This window comes from Lynx rufus, unplaced genomic scaffold, assembly GCF_022079265.1.
Source record: "Lynx rufus isolate CCGP_SWC_20201006 ecotype Redwood Valley unplaced genomic scaffold, mLynRuf1.p SCAF_15, whole genome shotgun sequence".
Classification (NCBI taxonomy): Eukaryota; Metazoa; Chordata; class Mammalia; order Carnivora; family Felidae; genus Lynx; species Lynx rufus.
In genome coordinates this window covers 1,252,006-1,272,798 of record NW_025814829.1, presented here as the reverse complement: position 1 = coordinate 1,272,798, position 20,793 = coordinate 1,252,006, and the positions used below count along the sequence as shown (strand labels likewise).

Below are 20,793 nucleotides of genomic sequence, written 5' to 3'. Positions count from 1 at the left end.
TACCACTTGTAGGAACTGCAGGAACCATCTAGAACGTCCTACAACTGATTCTCTAGCCAGCAAACTACGTGCGGGTCTCACTGTCTTTTGTGTTTCCAAATCCTTCTGAGTTGTTTTTGGGTTGTTCCAGAGGCTAAACAGCAAAACTAGTCCGAAAATGTGGAAGTGGTCTAGGCAGGATTTTCTCATTGACAAAGGAACACATTAATTTGTTGTATTCTCTCTAGAATTTTGTAGGATTGTAGTGTGTTTCCTGCCGCATCCCACGCGGGGCCAGGTTACAAATCAGAAAGGGATAAAGTATCCAGAAACTAAATAAATACATGTAAAAAAAACTGGTGACATCTGAGTGAGGTCTGCAGTTTAATGAATAGAATTACAAATGTCAATTTTCTGGTTTTGAGAATAGACTACGGTCACATGTGATGTTATCAATGGGGAAAGCCTGGTGTTAGGGTAAGGCCGCTCTACTATTTTTATAACTTCTTGTGAGTCTTAAAGTATTTCAAAATAACAAGTTTTTAAATAAAAGATACACCAAGTAAATAATTACCCACCACTTGTCTGCCATCAAGCAATGCAGCTAATCGTGCCAGAGAACTAAAAATGCCAGAAATCCAATCACCATTGACCATTCTGGTCTCTTTCCGTATTGATTCAGCATTCCAAGGCATTTACCAAGTGGAAAAGGCGTTCATCTGTTTCTATAAAAATGTTAACTTTCAACTCAAGAAGGACTTCCCAGCATAGATCAGAATCTGCAATCAATATTCCAGAAATTTTTAGGGACCTACCGTATACACTGCCAGAGGCCAGAGATCTTACTGAAAAGGCCAAGACGGCAGGTACATAAATTCCAGTTAGGATCAAAGACTTATTAACCATATGTTGGAAGTGACCTGGGCCCTGGCTGTAATTTTCTTCATTTTCTTTTCAGTTTTGGGCAAAACAAGATGCTGTTCTGCTTTGGAATATTTCCTTGGAATATCTTCATCTCTCCCTCTTGCAGACACTCCCCCTCTTCTGTTCCCCTTTACTCAAAACATATGGCTCAGCCCCACATCATGGCTTCCTCGTGGGAAGTCTGGATGGGACTAGAGAAACACTTGCTTCCAACGTGGCGTATACCTCTCTGCATAGATATCAAGTGAGATTTGGTCTTGTCTAACTTCGGCCTATTATTTCAGTGTTTCCCTGTGGCTTTTCTGGGCACAGCAGTGATGGGCATTATTTTAAATGGATTTGATCAACAGAAGTAAGGGAAGGGAAACAACGCCCCGTGAACTGCCATAAATCATTTCCAAAGCAGCACTTGGGAAACACAGTCCAGTTCAAGCAAAGGAACGATCTCTTCCCACCACCGTTATCCCCAGCGCCTGCAGGGCCCAGAATACACTTCGACGGGGCACCCCCTCACCCGCCCCCGTCTGAAATTAGATCATTCCCTGATGGTTGCTTATGTGTTTTTATAAGGACCTTCCCTTTCCAAAAACTCTGAAAAGCTCCCTTCCTTTTCATACACCGCACCTGACTTTTCATTTTTTAATAAATACTTTTATCATCTCTGTCATCCAGAATTTCTTTCCCTACACATATTTACCTTTATCTCCAATAACACTTACATTTTCTGCCCTCTCTCGGATCTCTCTTCCGAGATTTGCTTTCATGCTTCGGCATGGATTCTCACCTGCCCCACCTGTTTCTGCCTTGCCGCCCTAACTCACCCAGGGTCCTTCCCCTGCACTCTCCCTTACCTTTTTTTGTGTAGCCTTCTTTCTAGTCCCCACCCGCCTCCCCACTCAGGCACATGCACATTCATTTATTCTTTTTCTTTGTTTGTTACTCCCTTTCCATATAATGCTCTTCCTCATACTGTCTTGTGTACTTGTACGTGATCTTTCCACGGCATCAAGACCACACTTTCCCCTCTGTGCCTCCTTCCGTTCCAGATCCCTTCTGATCACACAGGCGTCTGGACAGCACATCCAGATTTGGACCTAGTTAGCAGCACATTCACCAGCAAAAGTACAACGTGAAATCTGACGATCCCCAAACACAATCTGGATATGAAGTAGTTCATATCTATCACGAAGGGGATGACTCACTATGAAGGTTAACAAGGCCTCCGCGGTTCGCTGTCCCCTTTCCTATCTCCTTTTCTCAAAGCTCCCAGCTACGTTCTTCTCATCGAAGTTTGAGCTACTTTGAAATTCTACGTACTAAGCCTTCTTCACCATGTCCTGCTATTGGGTTTCTTTGGTCCGTGCAGCGAGGCTCTGTGGGCATGGCCGGGCTAGGAGCTAGAGCAGGGTCTCTAAGGTAGGAGTCTCAGTGCCAGAAAGCTTCCTCCTCCTTCGTCCTCTGTTTCTCCTGAACGGGCTTGGGAGCCACGTGAAACCAATTACTCTGTGGCTCAAGGCCAGGAAAATCCAGACACGTTCAGTTTATCTCCAATATGATTTTCTTTTTATACGGGGGATCATGGAATGCGTGCGGTGGTTTGAGGCAGAAGTGTGAAAAGAAAGAAGTGGAGAGATTAGGCAAAGACGGGGAGATGATGTTATTCTCTCTGGCCACATAAGAAGCCGCGGGCGCGGGCTGCATGTGGGTCTACCAGAGGCAGGTGCAAAACGGAGGATAGGCCGTAGGCCTGGATTTCACCTGCAGCGAGGTGATTAAATTTCCGTGTCAATGTGCCCAGATGAAACAGGGTTTCTGGGTGGCTCTGTGAGGGTGTTTCCAGAGGACTTCAGCATGTGAATTGGTGCACTGAGTGAAAAGGACTGCCCTCTCTGGTGTGGGCCGCTCGGGAAAAGATGCAAAAGACAGAGGAGGGGAGTCTGCTCTCTCTGCCTGACTGCTGAACTTGAACGTCAGTCTTCTGTCCTCCGTTTTCCCGGAACTGGGCCCCCCACCCACTTCCCTGGGTTTGCAGCTGCAGGGGAGAGCTTGTGAGACTTTTGAGCCTCCTAATCACATGGGCCAAATCCTTATAATAAATTTATATGTGTGTGTGTGTGTGTGTGTGTGTGTGTGTGTATACATATATATCCTATTGGTTCTGTTTCTCTAGAGAGCTCTCGAATACATGAAGTTAACACTGGTCTTGAAAGCAGTGTGACAGGTCCTGGGACGTAGGAGAATGAGTCTGGCCCTGCACATGTCAGATGAGATAATGTCTATGGAAATGCCTGATGAACTTGAAAGTGCTGTACAAGTGGCCGCTGTTACTATGACTATGACAGTGCGTTCCCTGCATCATTGCTTTTGCTGACCGCGATCGGCAGAGCAGGACAACCACGTGACCAGATGACAGAATCTTCGTCAACTCTAGATGCAATTATCCAGCCAGCACGGAACCTATCAGAACTGGGCGAGGTTTCAAGGCCGTCTAACCCCATCCCCTCATTTTACGGCTAGGGAAAGTAAAGTCCAGTAAGGTGAAGTGATTCCAGAAAGTGTGAAGAATAACACACTTGGCTTGAGGCAGAAGTAGGATCAGAGCTCCAAGCCAACGCTCTCCTGACCCCCACGCCAATGATCTCGGCAGACTTACCCTGGCAGAGACTGGAGCCCAGAGTCGAAGGGCAGCTATGGGAGAAGGTGTCTGCTCGGGTCACAAGACTGTCTGGGGGACTTGGGCACTTGGCTTCTGCGGTAGCCTGGAGAGATGTTAAAGGCTGAACCAGGGAGGACAGTCAAGTCCCTGAGCGACTGTGCACAGGGGGCCGGGTGAGAGCTAGGGAAGCAGACCCAAGATCTCAAGACTATTTCTTACACTTGGGAAGCGTATTCTGTAACCTTTTCTTGTTGCTCCCTCGGAGGGAATGGAGGGGCCCCTTTTCCTGCTTCCCATTAAGTCTGAGGCCTCGTGGAGGAGAGAGCTCATCATCTGTTCCGAGGGGACTCTTACTAGATAGTGTATCAGTTTCCATGGCTTCTGAACCCAGAACCCCAGGATTTCTTTCCTGCTGGCCGCACCATCCGCCGGGGTAAGAGCCTCCACACGAAGCAGGAGCAGTGAGGGACTTCTCTCTCACGCTCACCCTGTGCCTCTCTGCAATCAAGGACTCGGAGGGTCAACCATCTCATACAACCATTTACCTCGGGTTTCAAAGCCTCTCTCTTTCTTGCCTGGCTCCTCAGCCTGCATCTGAAACTCTTCGGCCACAAAGGACTCCCCCCGACCTCTGGAGGTGACCCGTTCACCCTCGTGTGTTCTGTTGGTTATGCTCGCTCTAATAAGGAGTGGAAAGCTATCTCTTTGCGACTTTCCCTCGTTGGCCCTAGGTCAACATTTTGGAAACACTCAGAACAGACCTACTCCCTACTCCACAGGGCCTTCAGGTATTTGTGCCAGAGAAATTCACACACACACCCCAGCCCACGGGTCCCCTAGGGGATGCTCCTAATAAAAGAGCTGAAAGACTTGGAAAAGACGAACCAAAGGACCCATGGTCCAGATATCAAAACACCAGTCTCTACTGATTCAACACCAGGCTCTCACTGAAACACATGCCTGAAAATATCTGAGCAAGTGGGGGACCCTCAGCAGAAATCACAAGGGAATAGCCCACGTGTTACCTGCCCTCCATAGACTTCTTTTCCTATGTCCGTTCTCTGTTCAGGAACCCTTCCACACTCAAGGTACTTTTTTGGCAAATGACGATTCCCCTTCCCACGGCCTTGCCGTACGCTCTCTCCTACACACACTCTCTGTATTTCCTATGCATCTAGACCTCCCCCTTGACCCCGCCCACAAAATGAACAAAACACCCATTCTGAGAACCTGGGGTTTTTCAAGCATGTATCATCCACTTTGACAGGAGAAGGAAAGGCAGAGGGTAGGACGTGTCCAGAGGCCACATTAGGAAACTCAGAAATCTCTGATCAGTTACCAAATACCAACCATCTCATCGGATTCTCCACGCTTACCGAGGGTCTTCCCTAAGCTTAATCCCACGTTTCCTAAGATATCAGTATTCTTCAAGTTTTTTCTTTCTGAAGATACATTTTGAAAGGTGACATGGAAAAATATTGTAGCATTTGCACATTTATAAACATAGCATATTTAACCTTTATAAATTATCTAAATTGTCTAGCTTGCTATCCAACACTTTGGTATATTACGTAAGATTTCTTTACTAGATTTTATCTTTCCTAGGATTTTTTTTTTCTTTTTGAGTTCTTTAATGTAAAAAAAAAAAAAGAGTATATATGGGTCAGGGGTAGAGAGTGGGGGAGTGGAGTGAAGGCAGGCCAGGGACAGAGACAGAGAAGTGAATAAGCCTCCGTCCCCCGGGCCCATTCAACGTCCGGATGGAGTGGCTTAGGCGTGGGTGAGTGGTAGGTCTTGTGAGAAGGACCTGGGCCATCGGAATGTCGCCAGGCAGTGATAGCGTCACTCGTCCCCTTGCTGAAGGAGCAGAAGGTGGATCTCCTGGAACGAAGGACGATGCTTGGTGTCTCTTCTCCAGCAACTGAGCATCAGCTTGTACACAGAGTCAGGGCAGATGGCAGGCTGGGGGAGGTAGGTCTTTGAAAACAAAGGTGAACAGAAAACAAGGATGTTAAGAAGCAGGGGGGGAGGGGGGGAAGGGAAGGAAGTGTGGTTGCATTATAGTTTTGTCTGCCTCCCTCCCTGCTTGAACTTGAAAACTAAAACAGGTGTGGTGTCTGTTCTTCCCGCTCACATCTCGGCCCCCGTCCCTTCGCTTGTCTTGCCTAGTTGTTTGCAGCAGCGTTTCCTGATGAACCATTCTGAGGTCCCCACTGTCATGCAAAAGACGAAACTCTAGCCAAAAAGAGGTCTCAGACTGAAAAGCAAGTTGTTAGAACACCAAGTCCTCCATTTACGGCCCAAGTGTTGAGGTTTATCTTGGCCGAGCCCATCACGGCAGGGGCAGAAAGTGAATTAGGTGGTCTCAGCTCCTCTACCAGAATAGGACCCCAGCCGGATGCAGACACCGGAATGCTGGAAATATCCATGTTGCTCCTCCCATAATGTTCCCTGGGACCCCCTGCCCCGGATTGGGCCACGCAGAGGAGTCTGCTGACCTCAGAGTCTACCTTGCAGCTGACAGTATTGAGAAACTGCTGTCCCTACACTCTAATGTCAGACTTAAAATTTGAATACGGACATTTTAGGAATAAAATTTAAAGTAATGAAATTTTGTAGACTACAATGAAGTTTAACTTTGACAAGTCATGTTTAGTGATTAAGGTGCTACATGTAATACATTTTTATCGAAAATTACAACTTTTGCTTATAGGGGAGAAGTTCACTGAGCATATAATGGGAATATCTGATTTTGACCTCAGCTTCATTCAATAACTTAACTTTGCTATTTGACCCCTTGGTAGTGGGTGAAAATACATTTGGCTCACTACTAGTAGTGAAGATGAACTGGGGGACCCTTTTAAGCTGAGTATTTAAAAATAAATAAGAAAAATAAAATCCTGGGCATTGTTAGAAATTAAAACTAGAATAGGTCAACCTCCTGTCATGATGTACCAGTCCAGTAGAAAAATCACTTTTTTCCTTGGTCCGCTCACTTGGCCTTGGCCCACTGCACACAGGGGTGAATTTGCCCTTTGTCGTGGTATGAACGCAATTATTTTACAACCAAGACAGTTCTTTTGGATCCCCTGCTCCCAAAAGATCTACAGAGCAGCAAGATAAAGTGAAATCCCAGGCCCTCTTCCTCTTGCTTTCAACCTGCACATTGTCTTATCTCTTCTTATCTTTTGCTTATCTTTCTTGTCTTTTGCTTACTTCGATGTATTTAAGGATTTAAGTTCTTCTTTTCTTTTCTTTTCTTCCCCCACCCCCCCAATGCGGGGCTCGAACTCACGAACCGTGAGACCGTGACCTGGGCTGAAGTCGGACCCTTAACCAACCGAGTCACCCGGGCGCCCCTACGTTTTCATTTTCTGCAGGCCTTCTCCCTCTCGCCAGCTGGCTTCAACTGCCACCCTCCAGGGTGCTGTGGCCAGGCCTCTTTGGGGAGGCTCAGTGCTCCAGCCACATCAGCAAGCTCCAAATCCGACAGGTCACGGGGTCTTTGCAAACCGAGTCACTAAAGAAATGTTAGAGTATCCTGCCTGGGAATTGGGACCCTCGTCAGAGTGGGACCCCGCTGTTCCCCGAGTTCTGGACACATCTGCTCATCTCCCGGCACAACAGTCCAGGAACGTTGCTAAATATTTAGTCCAAACCAAGTTTTTAGGTGCTGCCAACGAATCCCTTATTCATTTTTTAAACTTATATTTTTGTTCTTAGTGTTTCAACCAGGAAGATGAACCATACGGTCCACAGCAAGAAATAGGGCAAACGTGAGAGAGCGGATTTGATTTCCTGCCGTCTTCGAGTCGCGGAGGCACCTGGCCGAACAGATCCCTGCCATGTGCATCAGGCAGAGCGTGTGGCTGGCAGGGGTGGTGGGGGGCGGACCTCAGTCTTTCACGTTCTCTGGATAATTAGTGACCAAAGACTGCCATCCACGTAGCCCATCTCCCGGCTCCGGCTATCCTGCTAGGTCAGGACTTTCTTCTTCTCACCTTGTGGAGCACCCAGGTGCACACCCTCCCACCCCCAGCAGTTCTCACCTGCCTCCCTTGGTCCCGGAAGAACTCTCCAGTATTCTCAATGACCTGCTCATCAGACAGCTGGGAATAGGGCTGCTCCTGGCAAAAGGTGAACGTCTCCCACAGAGTCACCCCAAAGGCCCACACGTCACTCGCTGTCGTGAATTTGCCCTGTTCACGTAAGGAAGAGAAGAGGAAACCAGGATAGCCGGTGCATGATACGCGCGGGTGAGATCTGCATGACCTGGTCACCCCCTTCCACTCCCCAGGGCAAGGAAGACTGGGACTGCCAAGATGTGCATGGAGAATCTACAATGGCAAAATGGGGCGCCTGGGTGGCTCAGTCAGTTGAGCGGCCGACTCTTGGTTTCAGGTCAGGTCACAGTTCGCGACATGGAGCCCCGTGATGGGCTCTGCACTGATAGCGTGGAGCCTGCCTGGGATTCTCTCTCTCCCTCTCTCTCTGCCCCTCCCCCACTCGTGCACTTGCACACTCTCTCTCTCTCTCAAAATAAACAAATAAACGTAAAACAACAACAACAACAAAATGAAGTTGCTTGGGCCTCAAGCTGCAGATCATTGTCTTGTCCCCCGCGGCCTCAGCTTAGACCTGCTTCTCTTGGGGATGAGATCCCAGGGCTGAAAGAGGTGCAGCCGTAAGCCACCTGACTCTCCCACCAAGTGTCAGAAGCTCAAACTTCAGGCTGTAGGGTAGCCTTGGGAAAGCGCCCATGGGAATGGCAAAATTAGAATGGAAAGTCAATCGTCTTTACGTTAGAGACAGAGAAATCTAGTTTAGGTGCCCGAAGTCCCTGGGAGAATGCAGGACCCTTGCTTCCCAGGTCAGTGAGAGTCCCAGTCTTGAAGGGTACACTAACACGTGACAGCAATGGGATTCAGATGTAATCAGCATGCATTAAATACGTGCACATTTTCTATTCAATAAGTACAACCCTCAAGTAGATGAGGTTATTTACCCTTATTTATTTGGGTCAGAAAAGCGAGACAAGAGACGTTTACTAAAAATCTCCTAGATAGCAAGACCATTAGTCATGGAAAAACTGAGATTTGGAACAGGACCCTCTGAATCCCAGACTAATAATCTTTAACAACACTCTATAATACCTTCAAAGAGAGCACTGCTCAATAATCACATCAGAAATGGGAAAAATGTGTGCGTCACATGTAGATGGTAGAGATCCTTGTAAGGACTTATGTAATCTGGTGTATACACGGCAGCATTCATAATAGTGGGAATCAGAAAAACACTGACATCTCAAATTACAGAGATATCATTAAATTATCGGCTATACACACACCATAGGGTATGATGCAGCCATTAAAATCACATTTTTGTAAATGTTTTATTTATTTTTGAGAGAGAGAGAGGCAAAGAGAGAAGGAGACAGAATGTGAAGGAGGCTCCGAGCTATCAGCACAGAGCCTGACCCAGGGCTCGAACTCGTGAACCGTGAGATCATGACCTGAGCCGAAGTTGGATGCTTAACCAGCTGAGCCACCCAGGCGCCCCTAAAATCACATTTTTGAAGACGTTTAATGACATAGGAAATGCTAACATTGTAGAGTTATATGTGCATCGGATCGTCCCAATTATGGAATGTAATTATCTGTACACAGGAGTTCCCCTTATCTGTAGCTGCACTTTCCACGATTTCAGCTGCCCACGGTCAACCGCGATCCAGAAGCCAAGAACGCTCTGCCCACGCTACGTGGTAGCCTAACGCCACTTCACGACACCTACGCAATTCACCTACTTCATCTCCTCGTGTAGGCATTGTATCATCCTACATCATCGCAAGAGGAAGGGGGAGCACAGCACGATATTTTGGAGACAGAGAGAGAGAGAGACCATGTTTGCGTAACTTTGATGACAGTATCTTGTTATAAACAGAATCTTGTTATACAATATAATATAACAATACTATTATTGTTTTTACCCTGTTACTGTGCCAAATTTATACATTAGGCTTTATTATAGGTATGTACGTGTGGGGGGAAAACATAGTATATATAGTATATATAGTGGTTTCAGGCATCCACTGGAGGGTCTTGGGACATCTCCCCTGCAAATAAAGGGAGGCTACTGTGTATATATATACATATACATATATATATATACACGTATATATACACACACATACACACACACATCTATATATACACAGAAATGTGTGTACAGAAAACAACCCTCAAAGGAAATATGCCAAACTACTAATAATGGATATCTTGGTGAGAGAAAGGAAACAGCTATATATATTTTTTCATTTCAAATTTAATTAATGAATCCTTTAAGAATATGAAAGAGGAATAAACAGATTAACTATAAACAAGGAAAGCTAGATTGCTCCCAGGCTTTTCTCAGTGATATTAATTTAGCCAATTAAGACGAAATTACCTGTGTGCCGCATGGCAGGAAGTAAACGTTTAAAGTCTAAAAATTCCACAAATCAGCTAAGTGGTATAAAACCAACAATAAAATATCTCAAACATACACGGTCAGAAAATACACCTCCAAAAGAGACATTTGAAAAACTATTCACTCATGGTCCAGAATACCAGGCGTTGAATAAAAATTATAAAGTGGAGGCACCTGGCTGGCTCAGTCGTTTGGGCATCCGACTCCTGGTCTGACTCAGGTCACGATCTTGCGGTTCGTGAGTTCAAGCCCTGACACGGGCTCTGTGCTCACAGTGTGGAGCCTGCTTGGGATTCTCTCTCTCTCTCTCTCTCTCTCTCTCTCTCTCTCTGCCCCTCCCCTGCTCATGTTCTCTCTTTTTCTCTTCCTCTCAAAATAAATAAACTTAAAAAGTGGGTCCCTATGCGCCATATGCACCTGCCTCCATGTCAGTCGCTAAGGTAGGGCTTGCAGACGTGAGGGACTCACCAGTAAGATGCTCTCCCAAGACATCCAGCGGATAGGGAGGACTGCCCGGCCCTGGATCCGGTAGTAGTCACCGCTGTACAGGTTTCTGCTCATCCCAAAGTCGGCTATCTTGATGGTATAGTTCTTACCCACCAAGCAGTTTCGTGTGGCCAGGTCTCGGTGGACAAAATTAAGAGAGGAAAGGTACTTCATACCAGAGGCTATCTGGGTAGCCATAAACTTCAGGTTGGCATAACTGAGGGAATAAAAAGGAAGAGAGAAAGTAGCCTGTGGAAAGAGGGAGCCGTGAAAGGCATGCGTTCCCTGGGTGCTTCCTACGAACTGGAGTTTCGACCTCAGCATCCCTTCTCTGCTCTCCGTGAATCTCCTTGCTTTTCCCCCGCAGGACAGTTGCTCCATTATTCCCTGCATACTAACCTCCCTGCCATCCCAGAACACCAAGGTACTTTCAAGTTCACCGCTCCGCTTCTTCAGAGCCCAGGTTTGTCTCAGGAACACACAGAAGGGACAGACGAGCTGGCTTGCTTACCTGACAGTGGGTGCGTTGCTGGAGGCAGAACTGGGGGGCTCGTGGCGGGAAAGAAACTGATTGAGATCTCCATTCTCCATGTACTCAGTGATCATGCACAGAGGGTCCTCGGTGATGCACACAGCTAAGAGGCGGATGATGTTTGGGTCCTTGAGCCGGGACATGATCTTTATCTCCTTAAGAAAATCGTTCCTTTGGAGGACACAGACACGGGTAAACCCAGAGGTTGCCAGGGTTAGAAACAGGAAGGGGAAGAAGACACGGCAAAGCCTGGTCCCGCCCATTATTCCAAGTCTTGTCTCCCTTTGGATAACCTTTGAGAGGACAGAGAAGTTGGCACCCGGAAACTGTCTCATTCTATTCACCCTGGAATCAGATGCACCCTCTTCAACTGAAAACTTTTGGAGAACACGAACCATGATCTGCTCACATTCGAATCCCTAGAACCTGACAGAAGGCCCACCACGTAGAAAATGATTACCATTTGCTGAATCGAATACACGCTGCTAACAACGAGTCTGCGAAATGAAACTTTTCACTGGTAATCGTATCTTAAGTGCCCTGGGGATTTACCTTTTTAAAAAGCCAGGGAGTCACTCTATGAATAAAGCAAAGAAATCTTTTATACAGTGAATAATTATCCTCTGGTTTACCTGATCATGCTTTTATTTTTCCCCCCTCACACTGGCTTTTCCTGATACAGGGCACACCAGCAGTCAGTCACAACACACACTGAGTAGCCCGTTCAAAACAGAGCTGTTGAAAGCTCAGGGTGGTAACGTGAAGTCATTTCAAAAACAGCACTCGTGTGGCCAAGACCGTTAACTGATTGAGTACTTAGTGACAAGCACCCTTGAGTCACAAAGTGGGCTATCACCTTCCCAGTAACAATAGCTGCGTTAGTGAGACCACTGGCCCACATTCTGGAAACTATCGGAGCAGAGGAGTCATCTCCAGTGAGTTTTCTAGGAACCTGGACTGGCAGTCATATCGTGTTAATATAACACCCTTGAAATCAATGTAGTGATGTGAAACCTGCCCTCTTGGATTCCCCCTCCATTCCAAACCAGGGGTTTCCACGGCTTTGGGGGGCGGGGCAGAGTCTACGTCACCCATCACTGCTAAAGTGCAGTGGGTACAGGAGGAGAAACACCAAACCTCGCCAACCAAAACAATGGGCAAAGGCTTTGTCACATCCTACGCTTTCTTCCTCTTGCCACTCTCTCCAATCATGTGCTAAGGCCAATATAAAGAATATTCCATCTCTCTAAGGGAGGCAGAGGATGTCATCAGTGCATACTGATGTCCTTAAGATTGAAATTCTCAGGGGCGCCTGGGTGGCTCAGTCAGTTGAGCATCTGACTTCGGCTCAGGTCATGATCTCACGGCTCGTGAATTCAAGCCGCGTGTGGGGTTCTGTGCTGACAGCTCAGAGCCTGGAGCCTGCTTTGGATTCTGTGTCTCCCTCTCTCTCTGTCCCTCCCCTGCTTGCTCTCTCTCTCTGTCTCTCTCAAGAATAAACATTAAAAAAAAAAAAAAAGATTGAAATTCTCACAGTTGAAATTCCAGTTCTGTTCCCTCACCTTTCTTCATTCCACATCCTGTCCATTGCAACACTTTTAGTGAAACTCTACCACCACTTGTGGAATTGACAATAATTTGGGGAATAGGAATAGTAAGTTTTCTCTCACTGTGAGTATCAGTGAGACTAATCGAGTCAACACAAATGGGAAAATACATACGTTACCCAGATGTGCAGACTTCTCTGAGACACAGACAACCAGCTTTCAACCAGCACGCCTCCCTGGGTGAGGATTAACTCACCATTACTGTAATGGAAAGGCTGTCAGACAACGGAGTATGGCTGGAAACTGCAATTTATGTGGCAAAGGATCCAAGAGACTATTAGCCAGTTTGGGAAACAGCTAAAAGGACTGTGGATCCTTTTGCTTTGAGGTCCATGGATACTTTTCCAAGTAGAGGTAGCTTCTCATTTGGGGGGTTGCTGGACACAGAAGAGAAGAAGCATAAAAGAGAAGAAAAAGGGATGAGAAAGTAAGTAGAGATGCGAAAAAAGGAGAACGGAAGAGACTCAGCAAGAGAGATGTGTGTGAACGTGGAAGTCTGCCAAGACGTGGTAATGACATTCAGGAGTATGTCTGTGCATAACCATGGCAGGAGCAAATATTCAGGCTGTTGTGTGTGTTGGGAAGTACAGCTCTGTGCAGAAGGAGTTAGGAGGTAAATAGGTAGCTAATTCGATGGATGGTGGGCATTTGCGTCTGCCGGGGATGGAGGGGAGAGGAGACGAGGGCGACAGCCCATCAGAAAAATAAAGCGTAACAGTGAAAGGTGAGGCAGCTCACAGACCTTCCCATCTCAAAAGAAAAAATTGCTCAAAGGTTTCCGGGGGTGTTCCTGATCCCGAAGGTGAAATACATAAAGGAGAATTCAAAATGCAGACCACAGACCTGGCGTTCTTGTTGGCATCTGCTCGGAGCATTTTCACGGCCACCAGGACAGGCTGGTTGGCACTGACATCTAGGGCAAAATCTTTGTCTTTGAACTTTTCCATCCCCTCCACTTCACAGAGATGAACCTAGACAAAAGTCACCTACTTTCAGCATCATCGTTTCTCCTGAAGATGCCTCAGTGCTCTTGCTGGGCATTTCCTGGAGACAAGCTAACTCTTAACAACTCCAGTAAAAATCATCAAGAGACTGTTAAGATACGTGTGACACACCTTTAATTCAAATGGTTGACACACACAACGGTAAAGTACCCAGCTGATATGATACGTTACTGCTTTGTGAAAGAAACATACATTGATTGGAACATTAAATATGTCAACGAATCTACAACATGGTATTTTATTACAGCACAGTCCATTATAAAATGTCACTTGGCATAAATGCTCCAACTTTGACTCAAGGGAGTTTAGTTAGCAGATCATACAAAACACATGGCAATCTCCTCTCTAAGTCATCCTTTGGTATGGCATCAGCAAGGTAAGTAACCCCGATGTATTATCAACAGTGTAACGAGCCTGTGTTTTCAACCCAGGGGACAGAATGAGTACCTACAACATCACAAACAGATGCCATGGACCCTCTACCCCCACCAACACCAAACCTACCCAAGGGTAGAGTGCCACCCATACTGAAAACCAATAACACATTCTTATATTTCATTTAGAGTTCAGATGGCACTGTTGAAGTGCCTATTGCCACTTAAATCATGGCTTGGAATTCTCAGAAGTTTCATGTGACCGATGGAAGAGTGCAAAGTCACTATTACGTGCATCACTCGGAGGGCAATTGGGAAGAGTGCTCCTCCTTATCTCAGTTGGCAGTTCATTCCCTGGTGGCTGATTCTGGGACTAAAGTCAGGGGCGAGGTTGTTTTTGACCACTTTACACATAACTCCCATTGAAAGGAAGAAAACAAAGTGCCTATCAAGCAGCAAGATGTTCTTGGACAGTTTATAAAAGATGATCACATCTTATGGGTCCCCACCCTCTGTAACCTATCGTAAAAGTTGCTGAAAATATTGAATGTTTTTCAGGATATCTGAAGTCCAGTGACTTACTGGCTTAAAGAGCAAACTGAGGGTTGATGGGGGGTGGGAGGGTGGGTGATGGGTACTGAGGAGGGCACCTATTGGGGTGAGCACTGGGTGTTGTATGGAAACCAATTTGAGAATAAATATCATATTTAAAAGATAAAATAAAATAAAATAAAATAAAATAAAATAAAATAAAATAAAATAAAATAAAATAAAATAAAATAAAAAACATTAAAAAAAAACCTCCTACACAGAAATCAGAAGACCCAGGGTCTCTGTTATTTCGCAGAGATGAGGTTGACCCAATACCAGCCTTCTGGAAGACAAGGCGAGGAGAGATAAGTGAAGGAGACATTCTAGTATGAATCCACTTTGGAAAGGGGTCCTATGCTCTACTGGACAGTTTTGAGATACCAAGAACTGGAGACCCCAATGGAAGACTCAACTCACCTCCCCGAACTGGCCTTCTCCTAGCTTCTCCTTGAACGTTAGGAGTTTCCTGGGGAACTCTTCCACAGCCACGTCTTTTCCTGAAAGCAAGTCCATGGTAACAGCAGGCACTGAATAGGTGTTGCCTCCGGTTACCCCCTGCAGGTTCACAATGTCAGCCTCCGCGTAGTGGGGCGCCCCCTCGGGCCCGCTGGGCTGGGCCGGCTTTGCAACACCACTGCAGCCTGGGAAGACATGGGCGATGAGTCTTACTCCAAGGGGCATCTTGACAGGAAGACTGGGAGGCGCCCCCAAGATCACCCACCATACCCCATGCCATTGTCATTTAGAGAATGGCTCCTCTAGAGACTCTTTCTTAGGGCCTTTGGAATGTAGACCATCATTTTCTCTCTTATTCTTTTCAAACTGCATGATCACCAACAACCTCCTTGGCTAATCTTATGGGATTGTGGTGAAGCTATAGGCCACTTCATGCACTGTAAGGGCAGGAGTATTAAAGTTTGAAGATTTAGTCACGTTTCTTTAATTTTAAGGCACCATCATTGATTTAATAACCTATATTAGGGATTTAAAAAACTTTCTGATTATATGATCTAGTTTAAGATATATCCTTCCTTAAAAAATAAGCATTACAGGACACCTGGGTGGCTCAGTGGGTTGAGCGTCCGACTCTTGATTTTGGTTCAGACAGTGATCTCATGGTTCATGAGATCGAGCCTGTTAGGCTCCACACTGCTTGGAATGCTCTCTCTTTCCCTCTCTCTCCGCCTCTCCTTCTCACTCACTAGCTCATTCTCTCTCTCTCTCTCCCAAAATAAATAAACTTTAAAAAATTAAAAATAAACATTAAAATATGAGCGGGGAGATGTTTTAAGACTTTGGAAAATACATAAATTACTTTAGTTCAACCTAGGAAATAAATTAGTTTATATCCCTTATTCTTGCTATCTCTGTAAAATTGCCTGAGTTCAATGTGCTCCTTCAATGTTTGCTGTCTGCGGAATGATAAATACATGCTAGTTTCCTTCCTTCCTTTGAAAAGAGCCCTTGAAAAGCCTATGCACCCCAGTTAGTCCTGTCTACTTCTCTATCCAGCTCTTCCTGCCCACCCCCCCAGTTCTTCTACTAACTTGGATCACTCTTCAGTTGCTGACCTTATGGAGAAGCTACTTTGAGCCCCAGCGATGACCCCAGAATCCCTTCTGATGTCACTCTGAAACACGTTAAAAAAAAAAACCTGGATGTGAATCAATTGGCACAGTTTTACCAAAGCAATGCTTTTACTGAAGAAAGGCAAGAAATATTTGCTGTCATAAAAATTTTTTGTATTATTCTAATAAACTTTCACCAAAGATAAATCAACAAAAATTAGATAAACTCTATTATCTAGATGGCCAAAAAAATTGGGAATTCTAGGATGTCTTTAGCTTCATGTATTTGTTTTCTCCAGGGGAAGTGCTAGCCTTGAATTTACCACGAATGATGTTTAGTAGTGGGTGAGTACCCTATCTGGGCTTCCTCATCTTCTTCCTATGGAAAATGAGGAGATCAGACTAGTTGGACTGCTTTGAGTCTTCTGGTGTTAACACTTAGGGGACACCTTTCCTCTTCTGACCTGGGGGTCCCTTCAAACACTGGCTATGTGCAGTAGTGAAGGACAGGGGCTCAGATTAGGGTAGGAGAAGCAGCAGATCAATCTAGAAAAAGGGTGTGAACTTCTCAGGAGAATGTGGACTTCTCTCGATCAAACCAAGATTTGGTTGAGTAGGAGCAAAGCATCACACCTTCATTATCCCTGTCAAGACGTCTCCCTCATTCTCTGCCACTGGGTCATCCTCACCTGACTCTTCCTCCCCCGGTGCAAATTCTGGGAGTTTTCGTATCAGCCTCGATGGCTCCTGGTAGTCAGGGCGAAGGGGAAAGATGCGATCATAAGTGGAATTGGACTCCTGCTCACTTGGCGATGAGGAGCGGTTGTTGTTGAACATGCTGGACTCACTGGGCAGGGACAGGCTGACTGTCATTTCATCATCCAGCATCCTCCTGGAAGCCTGAAGGAGAAGGATGGGGAAGGCAAGTTGGCACAAGGGGGATCATCACTTCCTCCTCTCCTCAAACCCAGCTCTTTCACTCAGCTGAGATACCTCTCTGTTACTCTTAAACTCTGGAAGCACCACAGGTGACAGGATAAGGCACAGTCTGGTTCCACAAATGCCTGTGTCATAGAAATTTAGAATAATCCTTCATTGTGTCAAGGCAGAATCTGACATCCGAACTTCCATGCTGCCAACATTCATTAGCTTTCACTGAAGCACTTAGAAGGGTTATTTACATGACACTAGAAGAACCCCTCAGTAGCCAATCAAAGATCTTCTCAATCTTGCAGAGTTTTTGATGTTCTATTAAATAATAGATTTTTGCAGACTTATCCTTCAACTGGTTTGATTTTGCGTAGACATACACTAAAATGCTCATTCAGTCAACAAACGTGCTGCAACATGATGGGTTTGCAGTCCACCTGATCACTCTGACCCTGTAGGTTAGGATAATGTGTCCTCAATCCTTCATTTTGACTAACCAAAAATAAAATGGCTACAGAATGGGAAAGAAAAGCCCTGAGGATACTGAGGTGAATTACACCTGGTAAAGAAAGAGGAAGATGAAAATAACAAATTGTTTTGGCCTCCTATTCAATGTGACCTACCTGCTCCTTCCAAAGGAAAATGCCAGAATCTGAATTATGTGACTATTTGGATTTGAACATGTAAAATGTTCCACTCCACTCCAACAAACACACTTTGGTTGCTCAGGAGAAACTTAGATGTCTGCTTCATCCCCTAGACTGAAAAGTCCTTTGTTGCAGTAACGTCCTCGATACTGCATGGGATCTAGCACATAGTAGGTACTCAGTAAATATGGGTTAACTCTCTCAAAGAAAAAAATGACACCACCAAAAGTATCCTACAAGTAATGCTTAGTCTAAAGCTATTTTGAGTAATGTTTCTTGGAATATATGTGCATGCTTAAGGGTTTTACACACACACACACACACACACACACACACACACACACACACAAATTCTGTCACCAGGAAGAAATCTTGGGTCATTCAAGAGCATCCAGAGTTATCTTACTAGGATATACAGGGTTAGATAGGATTTCTTGGAGGACCAAGTTAAATATTCCAGGGCAAAATTTTTCCTCTCGCTTTTACTTAAAGAGTCTCCAATCCAACAGTCATCTTCCAACCCATGAACATATTCCAATTAGACTCAGAAGAAAGACCCAGAGAAGCCCGGTAAATTCTGGTTCCAATAAAGAAAGAAATAGCTCATAGAGTATAGAACACAGACTCCCTCTTCCCAAAGAAAATGCGGTCATAACAAATTACTCAAGGACATACAGTAGCTTCCAGCTGTCCCATGAATCTCTAGTCCACCTGCTTCTACTACCACCAGTACTCTTTGCTGCCCCTCATCCTGAATCTAGACACCCAGTGGGTTCCAGCATTCTAGAAGAAAGAAGGTTTTAAAATTGCCCTATCATGCCTCACAGCTCAGAACTTCTACAACATCTCACGGTCCACATCCCTTTGAACTCATTGATCAAGTGAAGACGTCCACGGCCAAATGTAGACATATGTAATCATCAGCAGACCCCAAGAGCATCAGATGCTTAGCAGGAGTGTCCAGAAAGCTGCTATCTGGCCTTAGGAAACCAAAGAAAGTCATGGATATTCCATCTTTGGTGGAATGTACATATTTTGGAAGAAAAACATCAACAAATTTCAAGATGGGAATGAGCATAGAAAATAGGATACCAGTTGTATGACCTTGAGCACGTCACATTTTCTCAACAGAAAAACAGTTCAATATAACTACTCTGCCCAGCTCACTGGAAGTATTCATTGAGGTTCAAGTAAAATAATGCATGTGAAAAAAGTCCTTGCAGACTGTCAAGTATTAGACAAATGTATAAAAAATTACTCAGATAATTTAGACTGGACAAAACAAATCTGAGGAGGGACTCAGAAAGATGCGTCATCATAACTTCCAAGTACACAAAGAAGTAGAAATAAGATTACAAGAAACTTGGCTTGGATATTAATGAGGCTGAATGTTTTTCTGCACATACACACACACACATGCATGTGTGTGCGTGCGTGCACACACACGCACACACACACACACACAAATGTAAACTGTAACGGAAGAGAAGGAATAGCATTATCAGAAGTTTCAGCTAGGTTTTTTTAATTCAAAAATTAAAAATATATATACAGATTCCTGTACCCTCTGCTGCCAAACCCAGTGAATCAAAACCTTCAAGGGAGATGCTTGACTTGAGATTCAATGTATTAGGAAGAGTTTTCTGAGTTTTCTAGGGAGGTTCCAAACTCTCCATTCCAAATATGAGAAAACGGACTTAGCTTGTTCTTTTCTGACTCCTTTCAATAACAAGCTTCGCCACTCCCAGGCTTCTTAGTAGCCCCAGTTAATGCTCTAAGCATTTATAAGTTCTTACAGTTTGCCATTTTCTCCTAGGGAAACAGTGGCTTAGGCAAGGGTGGGGTAGGTCCCTATCCCATGGCTGTTCTGCATTTCCTCACCTTCTCCAGCATCTTCTGCCAGAACTGCCTCCAGAGGATGATGACAATGATAGCCAGGAGGATGAAGATAATGGCCACCAAGCAGCCGATCAGGATCCGAGTGTTGCTGTCATCGACTTTAAGCATTGGATCTGGGATCAGGAAAAGAAAGATGGAGAACGCCATCATCTTATGGGGCAAGGCAAGGCATGAAGGACTGGACCAGAGACAGGGAGGTAGAAACTCTTCCTTCAGGATAATTCTGCAAGATGCCACCTCAATGCTTCTGCTTCGCTTTGGTCTTGCTACTCACGTAGTACTTCGCTTCTACACTGTACAGGCCTCCTCCTTGGGACAGTAGCCTTCTCCTCCTCACCTATCAGACTGGATAATGGAGAGGTTTTGCATTCATCCTCAAATTTTGTTCCTTTATTACCATTGCCTGGATCTACTGGCCCCCAATCATACCTTGTGAAAAACAGGTGAAGAGCAAGTTTCACCCTTCTCATTCTGTGAAGCATGCCGAGGTAGCTGAGAGTTCTCTTTGGAGACACTCAACCACCTGTATTTCCCAGATTGCTACTCATATGACCGGTGACCATCTGAGGTGCTGGACACGCTTTTGCATGTATCTCCAATTAGAGAGACTAGCATTTTGTTTCATGACTTCCATCCATTCACTGAGATCCCCACTATGGGTCTTACTCAGAAATGTCCCTTCCTGTGTTTCTGTTCCAAGCAACCTGAACTTTCACGAAGCAACTGGAGCAACTCCAGACTCTCCTTTAGCTGAAGAGTCACATGGAACAGCAGTGAGAAGAGTCAGTTGGGGGTCCTTTACTTTGGAGGTGGACTGGCCTACCTTCCCAGAGCTACTCTTCATCCAAAGCCACATGGTATAAAGCCTCCTATGCAGACAGTTAGGCCCTTGTGAATCTCCGCCCATCTCCATCCTCTGAAGACACCCTCAGTTGACCTTTTGTAACTAAAGATCACACATACCATAGGTTGTGGGCGCCACAGGTGAGGTAGGCAGGGCTCCAGAGTTGTTGTACATGGCCGCATCTGTTACAAAAGAAGGGTGAGTGAGAGCAGGGGAGAAGACAGTGAAGTAGTGATTTTTCTGGAGGTAGATTGTGACCTAGCACATGGTGAAATCCATTTAGTGGG

The 20,793-nt window shown here is 45.4% G+C and overlaps 2 protein-coding genes across 2 annotated transcripts in view; both read right to left on the bottom strand.

Annotated features, from left to right (window-relative positions):
• Positions 1–4,691, bottom strand: part of HSD17B7 (hydroxysteroid 17-beta dehydrogenase 7) — a 33,688-nt gene extending 28,997 nt beyond the window's left edge. Inside the window, exon 1 of the mRNA XM_047076514.1 lies at positions 4,585–4,691. Within this exon, the coding sequence (XP_046932470.1) occupies positions 4,585–4,595 (11 nt within the window). The 5' untranslated portion in view covers positions 4,596–4,691. The remainder of the gene's footprint in view (positions 1–4,584) is intronic.
• Positions 4,692–5,229: 538 nt separating this feature from the next.
• The window catches only part of DDR2 (discoidin domain receptor tyrosine kinase 2), a 56,727-nt gene continuing 41,163 nt past the window's right edge, over positions 5,230–20,793 (bottom strand). Inside the window, exons 8-16 of the mRNA XM_047077217.1 lie at positions 20,626–20,688; positions 19,645–19,775; positions 16,876–17,086; positions 15,036–15,259; positions 13,493–13,620; positions 11,022–11,213; positions 10,493–10,727; positions 7,609–7,758; positions 5,230–5,536 (exon numbers count right to left, since the gene is read on the bottom strand). Coding sequence (XP_046933173.1) covers positions 5,402–5,536; positions 7,609–7,758; positions 10,493–10,727; positions 11,022–11,213; positions 13,493–13,620; positions 15,036–15,259; positions 16,876–17,086; positions 19,645–19,775; positions 20,626–20,688 — 1,469 coding nt within the window. The 3' untranslated portion in view covers positions 5,230–5,401. The remainder of the gene's footprint in view (positions 5,537–7,608; positions 7,759–10,492; positions 10,728–11,021; positions 11,214–13,492; positions 13,621–15,035; positions 15,260–16,875; positions 17,087–19,644; positions 19,776–20,625; positions 20,689–20,793) is intronic.